Source organism: Coloeus monedula (assembly GCF_965178545.1).
Source record: "Coloeus monedula genome assembly, chromosome: 22".
Classification (NCBI taxonomy): domain Eukaryota; kingdom Metazoa; phylum Chordata; class Aves; order Passeriformes; family Corvidae; genus Coloeus; species Coloeus monedula.
In genome coordinates, this window is record NC_138802.1 from 834,092 (window position 1) to 850,988 (window position 16,897).

Sequence of the window (16,897 nt, forward strand, 5' to 3'; positions counted from 1 at the left end):
TTTCAGCATTTCCAGACAAAAAGAGTTGTTTTTAGCAGTACTGCTCAAGCTGTAAACCCGTGGATTGTCATAAATTCGGCAAGCCATATTGCATGGGATACCTCCAAGGACCACCTAAGAGCTGCAGGAAGTGGTGTGAGTGATTCAGGAGGTGGCAGTCTGCCATCTGAGTCAGTGTGGAATGAATGCCCCTGCATGCTGCTGGAGTTACTGTTTTTAGGGATTGGACACTGACATGGTCTTGACATTTCTCATCACTGATGGTCTTGGGGCACACGTGAAAAAAGAGCACAGTTAATTCATGTGCCCTCATTTTTGTGCCTCTGCTTCCAGAGGACTTTGCTTTCGTCTCGGCTGAACTCCATTTCCAGCACAGGGACCTCATTCAAACAAGGTTCACCCATAAATATGTGAGTGCCTTTTCCTTACCTACATTTTAATTGGACAGGATACTCAGCCCTTTTTCCCCTGGCTGTTCTCCTTGTAGGGAGTGCGTAGTGAGTAGTGAGGAAGGCAGTTCCTGGGTGCATTTGTGTGCTGGATCTCTGGGGAAGAAGAAGTTATATTCTGCTGAGAGCTCAACAGACTTTTTGACACATTTCATGGGCCATGCATTGATTTACAATGTAGTTACACCAGTTCTTAGAAGATAAAAAAAACCCCCTGCAGCTGCACATGGGATGAAATGAAATTGTGTGGTCCCCAGGGGACTGTAGGAACCACTGCTGGGTTATTTCTGCAGCGAGGTGGTCACAGCAGGGCATTCAGTGACAAATAACAGGGCAGGGTCCAGTGTGGATCCCACTGAGCTGACAGAAAATGTCAGAAGGAATGAATGTGGTGTGAGGGCCAAGGCAGGCAGCTACCCTGCCGAATACTCCTCTCCTCCTCACCCTTTTCAGGCCATAGAATCAAAAAATCCCTGAAGAGGACTTCAGCCAATAAAGGGGAAAAATTCTGCTGAACTCCATGGGATACTGCATGTGTGTGAAGTTGTTCATATGTGTATTCATATCTTTGCAGGACTGAGGCACTAATTTCTTGGGCATATTTTGATGTCCCTGGGGAATAGTTGCTCTATGCCAGCCACTGTGGTCCATTAAAAAAACACATTTGCATCAGATTAAATTTATTACTCTAGCTGACCAGAAACACCGGGGAGATTGTAGATACAGCACAAATATGTTCTTTCACACCCTGCAAAATAGAAATAGGAGGGTTTATGTCAAATAGATACATATTTGGGTAGCTTTTTCAAAACTACATCGCTTTGACCTGGTCCTGCTCATATTTAAGTCCCTTTTCCCCACTAATTTCAGCAGAAGTTCTTCTGCAATGTGCGTTGTGAAAGTCTCTCCCTTCAAGCTTTTTCTGCAGGATACTCTTCAGTTCTTGGACAGTTGGCCAAGCCTTGGGGGTGAGCTTCTCTGAGAGCTACTCAGTCCTGCACTTTCTTGTGTGCTGGTTCCAGGTGAGCAAGGGTTTCCTGCTCCAAGAGAGACCCCTGCTCTTTACAGCAAGAGGAGAAGTGGGGTGGAGGAGGTGTGGGAGCAGCAGGGAAGCTGGAGGAAACCAGACGTGACAAGTGCTGAAGCAGAACTTCTCAGCTTTGTGGTGGCTTCTCGCCAGATGAGATCACAGCTCCTATGGAATCTTGTCTGCTTTTATTTCCTTAGTATTTGGCTTTCTTGCTTCCTTAAGAAGCAGGAATTGCTGATCTTCAATCACTCGCTTTGAACACTGCCTACATCTCAAACAACAGGACAAACAGAGGCAGAGGGGGGTGACTGACCAGGGCCACTGCTTATGGCCTGCAATGGAATCCCTCTCAGCCTTTTTGGAGAACTGACTGGGGATGGAGCCTGGATTAGCAGAGACTTTTCCAGCTCCCATCCTTGTGAATTTATGCTAAGACTATTAAAAAGAAGGTGGGAGGAGGAATGGCTTGGCATGCCTGCTTTCTTGTGGTCAGCATTCAGCACTGTAGATTAGCTCTGGGGTCTGGAAAGGGATGAGCATCCACCATCTGAAAACTGCATCCCTTTTGAATGTCTGAAGTTAAAGATTAAAATCCTTTGGACTCCCAGCATGGACTCTGAGGCTGGAACAGACTCTGTGGATGTGCTTTATGCCTGACTGACACTGCCCTTGAAGCAGGAGGCTGGCGGACTGTAGCGACAAAGGGGATCCTATTGCCTTGCGTTCGGAGGGGGTGTACAGAGACAGGCAGGCAGAAAGCCTGGAGCTCTCTGTGCCCTGGGGAGAGCAGGGGAGAGAGAGAGCAACCACTCTGCCCGGAAACATGTACGTGCTGCATGCAGGCTGTGCCTGTGGGAATTGAGGGAGACAATGCAACAGATAGTGAACAATGAGCGTCTGTAATGTGTAGCCACGAAGCCAAAGTAACCCAGTGTGCTGCAGGACAGAGAGAGGCTGTGAAAACAGCAGCCTCACGAGGGAGAAACCCTGCCAAGCCTGCTCAGAGGACAATCAACAAACCCTCCTCAGCTGGAAGATGGGGTGGAAAAGGGAGTAAAAGAGAATGGGATGGAGGAGAATAAAGAGGCATCCCCATGGGGCACTTTGCAGGAAAAAGAAGTAGTAGTCATCTACTTTTTAGTCCCTTCTTGTAACGGGAGCACTTGGATGCAGAATTTACTCCCTGTTCTTTTTAGAGCAACCCTTACATCCCCAGCTGACTGCCCAGTTAGCTCTGAGGTACCTGTACATGACTCTCTCTCCACGAGGGGAGCACCCCTGGAAATCACAGCGATTTACTGGCTGACACGGGTCCTGCAGCTGCGGGAAGAGGCCACATCCCACACGGCTTGTGCCACCTGTGCCTGTGGGGAGACGAGCACATGGTGACAGCCTGGGCATGGGAGGCCACTGGGAGTGGGAAAGCAGAGAAATGAGTTCCTTGCCTTTTTGATGGATGGCCACGGATGGAAAATGGTAGCAACCAGGACGATACAGGAACAGCAGCTGTGGAGCAGCTCCCGGGAGAACAGCTGGGCAGGGAGCTCGCCGTGCCCCAGGAGCCCCGGCTCATCTTCCATCCGTGCTGGTGTCAGACACAGCTGTGCTGGTCTGGGCCTCTGGAAAACGCTGCTCCGGCAGGACAGGGCTGGGAAAAGCGGCTGCCAGCAGCTCCTGCAGCACGGGCAAGCAGCACCCTCTGCTGCTGGCAGGGCTGTCTCCAGAGCTGCTCTGTGCCTGGGAGCGCTCGCAGGGAGGAGCCGCGGAAAGGCAGCGCAGCGATGTCCCGTGCTGGGAGCGCAGGGGAGGTGTCCCCACTCCCCGGGCACGGGATGCTCGCCGTGGAGCTGTGCCACTGCCAGCGCCCTCCCGACAAGGCTCTGGGGTGATGCGGGACCCAGGCAGCCAGATGGATCCTCGTCGCCCTTGGGTTTTTCCCCTCCCTCGTGCTGCAGACTTTTCGCTTTTCCCGAATTAAGCTTTTTAACGTCACTCAGGTCCATCCCACAAGCACATTCCCAAATGGGATGTGCACGCCTCAGACAGACGCAGAGTGCTTGGTCTCTTCCTCCCATTTCCTCCCTCTTCCCTGAGTGAAGCTGCCCTTTTCCCCAGCATCTGACTCAAGGTTTTCCTTCTTCATGCGGGCAAATATCCAAAACCACTCCCTCTGCTCCCTCTCCTCTCTTGCCCCTTTTTAGGCAATGGCCACATTTTCAATCATATTTTTCGGGGAGAGGAAGGCAATGAACCACATCCCTGTTAAGGCAGGCAATGAATCTGGAGGTACAAATCCTGCTAAGGAGCACCCTGAGCTGTGCACAAAGCAGAAGCAGAGCACGGCACCAAAAACTTGTTTTAAAAAAGCGTTTAGACACTGAAAGTTTTGCTCCTTTTACCACCTCTGCCTCTGGTCCCTGCGTTTGGGGGGCATTCACTGTTCCTGGTACTGTTGAAGCACCTGGAGAGGGTTTGGCTGCTGAAAAGCCCCACACCCCTGGCGCTACATCAATGCCCTGCTGCAGCAGCAGCCCAAGAATCCACTGCAAACCGGGTCTGTGAGGGGCAGAGCCCTTCCAGCTGCAGCCAGGGAAACCAGCACTTGTGAATCAGCAGGACTGCAGCAAGAAAGCATCTGATTTAAATCCTCCCATCCTCCCCTTGCCAGGAAAATGAAGTCTTCCCCTGGGGCACTGGGATGAAACTGCTGTGCTCCTCCTCCCCTTCCCCGGGCACGCTGTGCCTGCTCTCTCTGTGGGATGAAGGTGTCAGGTGGGATTTTCCTTTGGGTCTGGGCAGGAGCGCTTGGGAATCAGCTGGAGTGGAGGCCAGGACTCAGCTCTGGGACCTTCCACAGGGCCCTGCCAGCCCGAGTCACAGCACAGCTCCTGCTGGAACTGCAACTGCAGCCTCTCAGCTCACAGATTGATAGACTACACTTAAAAATGCACTCCTATAAACTCTGTGTTATTAAGCAGCTCTGCACTATGGTGACAGTATCCATGGAAATGCAACTCAGGGAGTAAATGTGGATCAGGAGAGGCTTTCCTGAGGCCTGGCCATTCCAGGACCCTGCACAGCATTGGGTGATTCCATCTTCTCACCTTAAAAGGGCTTTGGCTGCTCCTTGTTTTGAAAAGTCCTGGCCTTGTCTGGATGAGACACCAAAAAAAAAAAAAAAAAAGCAATAGTCAGAGTGAACATTTAATACTGCAGTGACATTGTCCACTATGCACAACTAAAACCCTAAAACTTCACTCACCAGGAGGACAGGGAAAAACTCTCTGGAAGAAATTAAAAGACACTTATTATTAAAAACTATTTATTTTTTTATAAATATAATTCTTCATTCATTAAACAACATGAAAAGAATCACAAAACTTTACTCATGGGAAAAAGGATTTTACAATTTGATTTATAAAAGTTGATGTGAAAAATGAATTATTTCCAGCGCTAGTTTTCTGTAAGACATATAAATAATCATACCACTGAATTGTAGGAACGCACTTGACATTAAAAAAATTGATAAAAATTGGTATCAATAATCACTTACAGGAGAAACAGAGTGTAAGAAGTCACTCCATGGAGCTGCCTTTGCAAAGAAAGGTTAATACAAGCTCTCAAGAAGGTGCACACCTTCTATTAATAACTTTCCCAAAATAAAAATAGCCCTGGTTCCTTGGCCTACCGCCCAGTGGATTGCTACCATTCCTCCTCATCAGATTTGTTGCTCATTTAACCCTTTTTCCCACCCAGTCTCTTGTTCCAGTCATAAATTTTGTATATTCCAAAATATTTGGTTTTCATTTAGCAAATGCTAAGTATTAAAGAGTTTAACAGGAATTGTCTGTGTGAAAAAACCCCCACAGTTCTAAAAAATCCCCCAAACAACCCAGACAGCTCCATTCACGAAGGAAAACATGGGGAAACTTTTAATGGATTTTAATAAAATCTAGGATGAATTTTGGGGTGACCCACTAGATAAGAGACTTCACAAATAAACCCTATTTTCAGCTGGAAAAGACAGTAGCTCCCTGGGAAAAAACCCATGTGCTTACTCAAAAAGTGCAAATAAACCTCTCAGTGTTTATTTCAATTATTATTGCCAGCCACCCATTAACAAGAAAGTGTGCAAAAATAGGAAAACTCCAATGCCACAATCACCTGTGAGACAGGAATAAACTCCGGTGTTCATAACAATATAGTTACTCTCACATAGGTCAATTTTTAATTAAAACTTGTTCCCTCACACCAAACAGAAAAGAACTGGAATGAAGTTAACGTGGACATTTCTGTTTAAAAAGAAATGGTGTTTGAATTCATGGACGTACCAGACCTAAACCACCTTGCTCTGCACAGCTGCTCCAACCACTGTGGTGGATTTTGGAGCCAGTGTCTGCCAGGACACAGCCACAGAGAGAGTTATTCCAGAGAGCTCCTGGCCACGGGAGCCTGCAGTGCTCCCCTTCCTCCTGCTCTCTCTGGGCTTGGAGCTGGGGGTTAACCCTGCCTGTGACCAGGGCACACCCAGAGCAAACACCCCCAAAAGGGGGACACCAGCCATGCCAGCTGGCAAACCTGCCCAGGTAAGGCACTGCCTCAAAGGTAAATAACCCATCAGAGCATTTGGGGATGTCCTGGAAGCAGAGGACAGCCCTTGTGCGTGGCAGCCTTCTGGGAAGGTGAAAGTCAGAGAATTAGGAAGGGCAGAGTGGGGTCTCTGGGCACACTGGGTGTCTCCAACGCTCCCTGTAAGCAGCAGAACCACACGTCTCTATAAATTTCTGTACATTCCTATAAATTTCTGTACATTCCCACGAGCACTTTCTGTTGTCCTGTCAGAGGTGAATCTGCCAGTCCCGTGTGCCCAAGGGCTGTGCACAGAGAAAATTCCCTCCCTCCTAAGTCAGTGTCCACGAGCTCAAAGAGCACCACCACCTCCTGCCAACCCTGCAGCTCCCTCAGCGTGTGCAGCAGTGACAGATGTGTGTGCACTTTACAAAGCTGCCTCCCACAGAAACTTCACAAGCCACCAAATGATGCTGAAAGCTTCCGTTCTGAGGAGAGAAAAGTTCATTTCAGAGACTGAGACAGTTAAAGAAAACATTTCTTTGCTAGCTAAACCAAACAACTCCTCTGAGCACCAAGCTTTTCCCTCAATAATTATTGCACTGCTGGCAAACAACAGCTCTGTGAGCTGCCATATTCCTCACCCTGTCCCCATTATTTTAACAGCCTAAAAAGTCTTCCTTCCCCATCCCCCGTGGTATCAGCCATCCACTTAATGAACGCAGCTAATTACTGCTCCCAGGCTCAGCCTCTGCTGCTGGGCAGTTTGCAAAGGCTCAGGACTGCAGCGAGCTCACAAATCCCTGTCAGCAGTCAGGGGCCACCTGCCACAAAGGGCAGCGGGTGTCTGTGCTCCCAGGAAAGCACAGCCACAGCCAGAGCCTGGCTCACAACGGGACGGGCTGCACGGACACGGTCACGGATCCATGTGCACACAACCATCATTTCACTGAGACAACGACTCTGGCCCAGCCAGACTGAGCAGGGCAGGGGATGAATGTGTTATTGTTGTCTTTTAGCCTGAGAATTATATAAAATTTACATAAAAGAATTTGGCAGGCAGTTAATTTAACAAGTCTCCTGTAGTGCCTGTGAGGTAGTTACATGCCAGTAAGCACAAAGGCCTGACAGCAAAACTGAGGCACTTCAAGGTGAGGTCATTTGTCCAAAATCTCGGTCAGAACCCAGAGCAGAGCCAGAAATGCTGCTCTGGGCTCTTGGCTCCTCCTGGACACCGACCCCAGCTTCCTCCAGGCTCAATGTCAGAGGTGCTGCAGGCCACGGATCTCCCAGAAGGTTGGAGGTGTCAGGGGTGAAGCCGCTGCTGGCAGCAGAGGAACGTGGACACGGTGTAGGAGAATCCAGGGTGTCAAGGCCACGCAGACAAGGGAGGAGGGACATTGTGAAGGCATCACCCAAGCAGAGCTTCATAATCCACGTACCAGACCAGCTGGCCAGAGCTGGGGCTGACGCCTGAGATCGGCCACTTCCTGGGCTCGTGGCCCACTCTGCTGAGCAGGGTGGTGATGTCATGCTTGCCCTTCCCCAAAACCAGGACAAACACCTGCCTGGCCCTGTTGATGAGGGGCAGGCTGAGGCTCATCCTCTGGTGAGGTTTGACAGGGCTCTCGGTCAGCACCACGGTGGGAGCCCCTTCCAGGCCATTCTCGGAGCGGGGGAAGAGCGAGGCCGTGTGCCCGTCCGTGCCCATCCCCAGCAGCACCAGGTCAAAGCTGGCGTTGGCCACCAGGGCCACGATGTCCTTGGCATAGAGCTCTGCTCCCCTGTCCTCCTCCACGCAGAGGCGCCGGTTGAGGTGCACGGGCATGGGGTGGATGTTGAAGTAGGGCACCCTGACGTGCTGCAGGAGGTGCCTGTGCAGGCCCAGGAAGTTGGACTCGCTGTCGGTCAGGGGCACGCAGCGCTCGTCCACCAGCCAGATGTGAGTGTGCTTCCAGGGGAAGCCGTAGTGGTGCCTTGCCAGCCGCTGGAACAGCACCACGGGGCTGGAGCCGCCCGACAGCGCCAGGTGGAACTGCCCAGAGCGAGCCACGCTCCTCACTGCTGCCTCCTCCATGTCGGACGCCAGCTGGGAAATCAGGTCCTCAGCCCACGCTGAGACCAGGGGACTTTGCCGAAATTTGGACTGGATTGCCCTGAAATCACTTGGCATCTGCCCACTGGGGTTCAGCAGCTCCGCTGGCTCTGCCAGGGTGAACGCCACTCCCCCGCTCACCATCTCAAAGTCCAGGAGGTGCTGGTTCTCCACGCCCCCGGGGTAGAGGCGTGGGGGCTGGCGGGAGGTGCTGTCCAGCAGAGGTGTCCAGAAGGCCCAGGAGGCCAGCAGGTTCTCCGTGGTGATGAAGAAATCCTTCCTGCCATGGTAGATGTGGGAGATGAGGACAGAATATGCATCTCTCTCTTTCACAGGGCTGTACATGTAGAAATCAGACAGTGGCTGTCCGAAGACATGCAGGTCTGACTGAGCCTCTGCTTCTTTCCAACTGTCTTTGGGCATGACAGGCTGGAAGAGGTTCCTGCTCACCAGCACCGCAGGGGTGTTGAGTGCACCGTGCCCGAAGTGGAAGATGATCTGTTTGGGTTTACACTGGCTGTGCCCTGCATCCCTCAGAGCACCACTCTGAGTGCAGTAGGCCCTGTTCTTGAAGAGCACACGGGCGTAACCCACCCGTTCATCCAGAGCCTTCCCGGAGGTGAGGAGGAAGGGGACCCCTTCCCAGCGCAGGCTGTTGCTGCAGATCAGCACTCCTGGAACGACAGAGATCCCAGCTACCACCCCACACGTGGCCAGCAGGTGCTCCCGGGGGTCCCCATCACCTGCCCATTACTGTCCCTCCTCAGCTCCCAGAAATCCTGGGTCATTAGTCAACTGACATGACAACAGCGTTATCCTGTCCAGCTCCCAGCTACCACGTCAGTGGATGCCTGGACACATCCCTGAGTCAGCAGTGAGGTCCAGAGCCATGGAGCTGGTACTGCACGCAAGGACTCGCATCTCCTGCTCTGCTCAGCTCTGACTGCTCCCCTTGCCAGGGCCCAGCCCAAACTCTCACCTGCAAAGGTTGGTGTGGTGCTGACGTAGCCCCGTGCCTCCTGCAGCTCCTCCTGCACCTGGCTGTCGTAGGCCTGGTACTGCCCCAGCACGGCACTGCTCCTCTCCAGGCCCCACAGCGACTGGAACGCCTGCAGCTTGTGCTGCACCACCTCGTGGGCACTGCTCACGTTGGCGGGGAGCTCCATGATCAGGAACATGAGGGCCTCGGTGAGGTGGTTCTGCAGCACATCCCGGATGACCCCGTACTGCTCGTAGAAGCTGGTGCGGCCTGGGCACAGCGAGGAGGCAAAATGCTGCTCAGGTGATGTGCTTCCCTTGTCTGCATTATAGCTCCAAGCTCCTCTCCTCCCCACCCAACAATTAACCTGAAGCAATCAAGCTCAGGGAAGCTGTGGATGTCCCACCACTGGATGTGTTCAAGGTCTGGTTGGACAGAGCTCTGGGCAACCTGTCCCAGTGGAAGCTGTCACTGCTTGTAGCAGGACTAGATGGTTTTCCTGTCCTCAGAAGGCTCTGGCTGAGCCAGACCCTCTGGAGACAAAATTTCGTGCACAAAGCCATGCTTCCCTTTCCCTGCCTGGCTTCTCATGAGGTGGGAACAGTGGGAGAAGGACAATGCACTTCTGGAGTGACTCAAGGCTGTGTGTCACCAGCAGCAGGCTGCATCATGACCACAGGCTTCCCCTATTGACTGATAATTTATCTCCCCTGCTCTAATCCAAAGGCACACTCATTAATGGAATCAATGCTGCAGACTTGCTGGGAGCCAGACTGCCAGCTGAAGCTGCACAGAGGAAGAAAGATATCAAATTAAAAATCACCAAGTTGTTCAGAGAGGGGAGGGCACAGGGAGTAGCTGGGGCTGTGCACAGACAACGCTGTTCTCCCTGAACCTCTCTGCAGTGCATCCCTCTCCCACAAACAGGCTCAGATGAGCTCTGGGCTGCCAAACCAAAGACTTCTCCAAGTTTGATAAAATTGCATTAATTGAGTTGGTGATGGCTGGGGGAGGGAGGCAGAGGTAAAGTGAGTGGGGGAGCAATCCTGATGGTGCAGAGCCCAGGGCACCTGCCGTGCCCAGAAGTGCTGCGGGTGGCAGCCCAGCCGGGAGCTTTGTGCTGAGCACTGCAGAGGGGATGCTGCAGCATTGCAGGGAGGCAGTGCAGCCATGTCCTTCAGCAGGAGACCCACGCTACCACTCCGGGCTGGGACTGTCTCTGCAGTGCTCTTCCTACTACAGAGAGGCAGGGAAAGAACCAGGCACACAAACCCAGACTGACCCAGGGACCCGAAACATCCAGGCTGGAGATGCATGAGCACCTCCCAAAGAACAGCACAAAGGCACACTCAGGGTGAGCCTGGTGTCTGACAGGACAGCAACACAAAAGGCTTGTTGTTACAACAACCAGATTACTGCTGCACTGAGCTGAAGCGGCCTTAGACTGCATCAGTTCCAAATCTAGTGCTATTTACCAAGAATTAGGATAGAAAGGCCAGCAGTGCCCCCAGAGCTCTGCAGCAGAAAACGGTGGGGGTTCTGCCCCTGCTCCCAGATGAACTGCAAAGGGATTTTTTCTCAGAGGCAGCAACACAACCTGGAAGTCAGCACAGGAAGTGTAGGACAGACCCTCTCTGCTTCCAGGGAGCAACACAACATTCACCTGTTCCTTTTTTATTTCTGTACCAGTACCACCTCAAGGGCCACCTCCCCACAATGAATGAACCTACCAGTTCTCCTTCCCCCTCACTCACCCTGCACACTCTGCACACTCGCCTCACCAACCTTTAGCATCCACAGTCTCCTTCAAGACAACCTCCACTCTTTCCACATGATGTCGGTTCCAAATTGGGTCCAGAAACTGTCGGTTCTGATCCCGAAAAGGCAGGATATGGGCTACAGCCTGCAAAGGGAAAAATTCAAAGACCCAATAAAAACTCAGCAGATTCCCACAGTGCCTCTGCCTCACTGCCCCATCCAGCAGACAGGCAGCAGAGCAGAGTGGGTCAGAGAAGAGAAAAGCAGCAGGAAAGCCTGCAGTGATGCACACTGGGGTCACCAGTGACTGTCCAGAGCAGACATTGAAGGTCTTTCTGAGGCATTTTGAGGTTTCATGTGAAAAGGCTGAACTACAAACTGCAGAGCACTCAGTTTGTATCTGTCAGAGGACAAAGGGCTGAGTCAGGCCATTCTGGGACTAATGCAAGGTTCTGAAGTGCTGAAATACATCAGTTCAGGTGCTTACACCACTGAAGACGTCTGCTCTTTTGGGGAGACAAAATAAACCCCCAAAAACAAAACAGAAGAAATCCCCCCTCTTAGTGGGGACGCTCTCCTTGCAGCTGGACATGCAACTTCTCAGTAAAACCTGTCCAGTGCTGTGGCTGAACAGGCTGCCTTTAAAGTGTGGCATCACATTCCTGTGGCACAAGGATGGCATGTCCTTGAGCACGTTCCCTCTGGGGCAGTGCAGCTCCACTCCACATCCTTCCAGCCCAGAGTGGAGCACAGGGCAGGAAGAAACCTCCCCCTAAGCATCCCACAGAACTACCATCCCATCAGCTCCTTATCATATCAAATGAAGGCGTGCTTTCAGAAGCCATGGCTAAGCAGAGAGCCCTGTGTGTAATGAGATGTGGAGCTGTGAGAGGACAGGTGCTGCTTACTCAGCGAAACCAAAGCCCTGACCTTGGGCAGGACACCAGAGGAGTTCTGCATCTCTGCTCCAGGCACACAGAGCCCAGCCCTACACCCTGGCCCCGCTCTGCAGAAGGGACCCTCAGCACTCCAACAGCAGGAAGCCCTGCTCTGGCCTGCATATTCCCTCTACTCTCTCAGCAGCACAGGACAGAGAAACAGGACAGGATTCCAGGAGCAAATGGAGGCTCTGGATCACACTGACAGGCTCTGCCTGGATTTGGGAGGGGAACAACGCTCTCATCAGATGCAGAACTGACCCCCAGGAGTCTCCCAGGCACTGAGCCCCTCAGCCTGGCAGGGGCTGTGTGCTGCTCACCTGCTTGCCCAGGTAATGGTCCACCCGGTACATCTCCTCCTCCCTGAAGAAGCCTGCCAGCTCTGCTGCCAGCTGCTGGGCCGACTGCAGGTCGTGGCCAAAGGGCTTCTCCAGCACCACGCGCAGCCAGGCCCCGGCCGGGGGCCGGCAGCTGCTGTTGATGTGCCGGGCAATCTCTGTGTAGGCAAACGGGGGCACTGAGAAGTAGAAGATCCTCCCAGCCTCCTTCAGCCCCTCCTGGCGAAGCAGGGTCTCAATCTCTCTGCTCAGAGCTGTGTAGTTTTTGGCAGTCTTTAGCTGGTGGTACTGGCTCAGCTTCAGGAACTGGTCCTTGAGCACAGCACACCTGTCGGGAGCCTCGTCTGGGGGACAGGACAGCTTCTTCAGCACGTCAAACATCAGCCTCTGCCCTGGCTCCAGCGCTGCCAGGGCAGCCCCATGGAATGTGAAGCTGTGGCCACTGCTCACTTGGTCCATGTAGAGCTGGAATAGACCCTGCCACAAATACTTCTTGGCCAAATCACCCGTGGCTCCCAGCAAGACCATGGAGATGTGGCCCTGGGATGCTTCAGCTGGAGATGGGAAGGCTCCCACAAACAACACCATGCACAGGACCCTTCCCAGCATCTTGGGGAGAAGAGGTAGAGCCAGGAACACTAGAGATCAGGAATAAAAACCAAAATCAATCCATGTTGTAGCGCTGCAGAACACAACACAAGGTACCTGCTTTCCCCTGGCTGAAGAGCCAGGGGCTCCTGCCTGGATCCTCCACCCAACAGCCTCTCCTCCCCTCCAGGATCTGAATCAAGGCAGTAATTTGGGTTCTTGACAAGGCTGCAGCCTCCTTCTGCACCAGAAGTGGAAGGCAGTGTGTGCTGAAGGTCTTTGGGCAGCACGTGCACAGTTCCACAGCTTTGCACTGGGAATCTGAAACCCATTTTCATACAGATCTCAGAGCTGCCCACAAAGGAACACACGTGTCTGCATACTGAGCACATGTGCCTGCACACTGGATCCTGCTTCCAACGTCCTGTTTGGGACTTTGCTCAAACAGTGCTGTGCTGTCTTGGCACGGCTTCATGTCAACATTGTCAGAGCAGCTCAGGGACAAACATGACCACTGGCAGTCCCAGGCTCTTCTCCTTCCACTTAATGACTTGTGCACCACCACTGAACTGGGTTCTAATGGCTACTGGGAGACTGGTGTGATAAAACAACTCTGGGGAAGAAGTTTAGTCCTCAGATTGATATGAGCCAATCAAGATGCTGCCTCACCGTGGCTGTGTCTGTGGCCAGGTGACAGCCTGGGGTTTGTGTTCTGCCTCCTGTAACCTTCAACACTGAAGAGCAGATCCTGTTCTGGCCTTCTCCACTCAGTGCCCATTCAAACCACTGCAGCCAGGACAAAAAGTCTCTTTGTTCACGCTTACTTATTCAAAATAAAGTTGTTTTTAAGAGAAAAGACAAATTTAGCGCTTACACTGAGACACACAGCAATGACTTTGCAGTTCAGGAGATGTAATGCTACTGAGGAGAGGTTTAGTCACTCCTGTAGGGGTGACTAAACCACCGTGCTGTTCTCATTCCATCAGGTATTATTTCAGGAGCTCTCACACTGGCTATCTCCTTCCCTTAATTCCATTCTCTGAAGTTGTGTTTAGTTGGAGCAGAGCCTTCGCAGCACACAAGGTTATTAACTTCTTTAAAAACTTGGAGCTCTGGTCAATAAATTAGGATAACTAAATAATTACAAGGAACATCTGGGTATCTCTCCCTGTCTGCAGCTTGAACTGGTCTGTAGAAGTCTTGTGTCTCTCTCTCCAGCAGACTCACCTGTAACACAGGAGCTTTAGAGACCACGGTGGCAAAAGCAGCTGGAAATTCTTCTCCTGCACAGCCTCTCCCAGTGCAGATCTCCCTCCTCCTGTGACCGGGTGTCCCTGATCAACGGTCGGGTGAACAGGACAGATAAGGCAGCTTGTTCCATTCCTGGAAAAGGGGAGGAAAGACCCAATTACAACAGAGGAAAAAGCAAACGTGCCCGAGCCAGCAACGCCCCAGCACATCCCAGCTCTCAGTGCAGCCCCACTGGCTGTGCTGAAGCTGTTGGCTGCTGTTTGTGAGCAGGTGAAGCACAGGCATGTGTGCTAATTCCTGCTCCCAGAGAGCTACAAGGTATAATGCTGTCTGTGAGTTTAACTCATCTCTCCAGCCCTCTGCTGTGGCTGTCTCCCCTCCCTCCCTTCCTTCTGCACGATTTGAGCTCCACAGACCCACTGAAGGAATCCAGCCACCAGTGCTGCAAAGGGGCACAAGTGTGGCTCCTGAGGCTTTGCCTGCAGTACAAACGATTGCTTGGTTTCCCACCCCCTGCTGTGGGGTTATAACACAGATGACAAAGCTTCTCAGAGCAATAAAGTGGTATTTACTCTTCAACCTTTGTTCCAGGAACCAGAGGCCCCTGACACACTGCCCGCTGCGCCCGGGCAGCCCTGCTGTGCTGCAGCCAGGAGCAGGTACCCCCTGAGGAATGGGGAGGGTCTGGGTGGGCCATGCTTCCCCAGACCCACGGAAAAGAGGGAATTAGTCAAGGCACTTCCTGGCAGAGTCAGCCAGTCACGTGTATTCCCAAACCAACGGAGAGCCAGTTTCACAACCCTCCCAATTGCAAAATATTGAGCTACACTGCACAGAATAAGCTCAGTAAACGCAGCAGTGTTTGTTTACTGCTTTCATATCAGCGAATCACCACTGCTCACATTAAAAAACAATACTCCAAAAATCCCCCAGCCAGCCAGAAAAAAGTAAGGCTTCAGGAAAAAATTCCTGGGCCCGATCCACATAAAACATGTAACAGCTTAGCCCAGCAGTCAGACTGTGCATTCCCTTGCACAGCCACTGGAGCTCCAGATTGACAGGAACTCCTTTCAGGTCTTCATAGAAAAAATGCAAAAGGTATTTTTTGTTACTGTTGTATCCCCACTAAAAATAATTACCAGATGCACAGCCAAAAGAGCTGGACTTTGAGGATCCTCGTGGGTCCCTTCCATCTGAGGATATTCTATGATTCTATGATAAATGCAGCATGGCCTGGGGTTCCCACAGGACTCTGCACAGGTAACACACGAAGGAAAGGGTTCTGAGATTCTTTGAGAACTGGGCAAACCATACTGGTCTTCTGCATATGCAAACATTAGGGCAGCAATGATCTCACCATCAGCTTCTGGAAAAGTCCGAGGCTTAATGAGGAGACTCGCATTAAGAGCAAGCTGAGAGATGCACGAATTCGTGTTCGGCCCTTCTGGCTCTGACTCAGCCTCACTCCGTGTGCTCCGGCATCGTGACAGCAGCTGCTTCCAAAACCCTGGAGAAGCAGGACAGGGGGACCCTGAGAAAGCCACGCCAGTGCGTGGGCAGCGCGGAGTCCGAGGGATGAGCTCACGAGTGACAGCGGCTGCCACAGCCCCGAGCACCGAGAGGGGACCGGGCACCGGGAGGGGACCGAGCACCGGGAGGGACCCGGGCCCGGCGCTGGAGCTCCGCCAGCCCCGCGCACCGGGAAGGCCGGGCCGGGCACCGGGGCCGCGGGCACCGGGGCCGAGGGCAGCGGGGCCGAGGGCAGCGGGGCCGAGGGCAGCGGGGCTGAGGGCAGCGGGGGAGGCGCGGGCTGAGCGGGGCCGGCAGCGGGCGGTGCCCGCAGGGAGGGGCCGGACCGGGGCTGCGCCGCGCTGCCGCTGCCCCAAACGCCTCTGTCCGTGCCTCCCCCTCGCCGGGGGCCGGGAGCACCCCCGCTCCGGCCCCGCACCCCGGCTCCGGCCCCGCATCCCCGCTCCGTCCCCGTATCCCCGCTCCGTCCCCGCATCCCTCCCGCGGCCACGCGCGGAGCTCCGGCCGCCCACGCGGTGCCGGAGCGGGGAGGCCGATGCGCGGTGCCGCAGGGCAGCGCAGAGCGGGGCCCGGGCTGACCCCTCCCCGGTCCGAGCTGACCCCTCCCCGGTCCGAGCTGACCCCTCCCCGGCCCGGGCTGACCCCCGGCCCCGCCGCCCCCCGCTCACCTCCCGCCCACCGCACCGCGCCGGCGGCGGCGGGCCCGACACAGCGCCCCGCCCGCCGCGCGCCCCGCCCCGCCCACCCGGCCGAGACTCTGTGGTTGGCGGCGGCTGGTGCCGGGCGCCGGCGCTCGGGAGGGAGGGAGAGAAGTCCTGCAAGGCTGAGAGGGACACAGGGACACAGGGACACAGCCCCCCCCCCCCGGGGGGACACGGACCCCGCCCGGACACCGCTGGGCACCGGTGCTGGGAATGCGCCTGAACACTGGGCAGGCGCCTGGACACGGGGCTCGCACCCTTTTCCCGCCTGGGGGTTGCATCAGGCGTGTCCCCCGATGGGTGTGTGGTGCGTTCTCCACCGGGTGTCCGGGCTGGAAATGTTCGGAATGCACCATTACAGCAAAACCTTGACCGAAACCAGGGCTTTGGTCACCTTCCAGGCCAAGCTCGATGTGGCATGAGCAACCCGGCTGAGTGGAAGGGGTCCCTGCGTATGGCAGGGGGTTGGAACAAGATGAGCTTTAAGCACCCCTCCAACCCAAACCATTTCATGATTCTGTGATTCATTCTAAAAGAAAAATGATCTGCTTTCCCCAGCTGAGTGGCTGTTCTAATTTTATACCTATATCTGTAGGTGTATTTGTCTACAGCCCTTGCGTTGCTTTGTGTCCTGAAATGACTCTGGCATCCCCCTGCTAACCATACGCGTG

General features: G+C 53.7%; 1 protein-coding gene across 3 annotated transcripts; it reads right to left on the minus strand.

Annotated features, from left to right (window-relative positions):
* Nucleotides 1–1,117: 1,117 nt before the first annotated feature.
* On the minus strand, nt 1,118–16,215 carry H6PD (hexose-6-phosphate dehydrogenase/glucose 1-dehydrogenase). 3 transcript variants are annotated; one of them, XR_014227041.1, is made up of 10 exons: nt 16,194–16,215; nt 15,353–15,502; nt 13,972–14,127; nt 12,139–12,794; nt 10,908–11,025; nt 9,123–9,392; nt 5,033–8,817; nt 4,584–4,631; nt 2,723–3,153; nt 1,118–1,197 (listed from the first exon to the last, which is right to left on the minus strand). XR_014227041.1 is itself a non-coding variant. In XM_082295868.1 (7 exons), exons 4-7 carry the CDS (start codon nt 12,763–12,765, stop codon nt 7,460–7,462), a joined length of 2,373 nt encoding a protein of 790 aa, XP_082151994.1. In that variant the 5' UTR covers nt 12,766–12,794; nt 13,972–14,127; nt 15,353–15,502; nt 16,194–16,215; the 3' UTR covers nt 4,877–7,459. The 3 variants fall into 3 exon arrangements, 2 of the variants coding, with proteins under 2 accessions (XP_082151994.1, XP_082151995.1); XM_082295868.1 differs by lacking the exons at nt 1,118–1,197; nt 2,723–3,153; nt 4,584–4,631 and having other exon boundaries at nt 4,877–8,817; XM_082295869.1 differs by lacking the exons at nt 1,118–1,197; nt 2,723–3,153; nt 4,584–4,631; nt 15,353–15,502; nt 16,194–16,215 and adding an exon at nt 15,135–15,164 and having other exon boundaries at nt 4,877–8,817.
* Between the last annotated feature and the right edge of the window lie 682 nt (nt 16,216–16,897).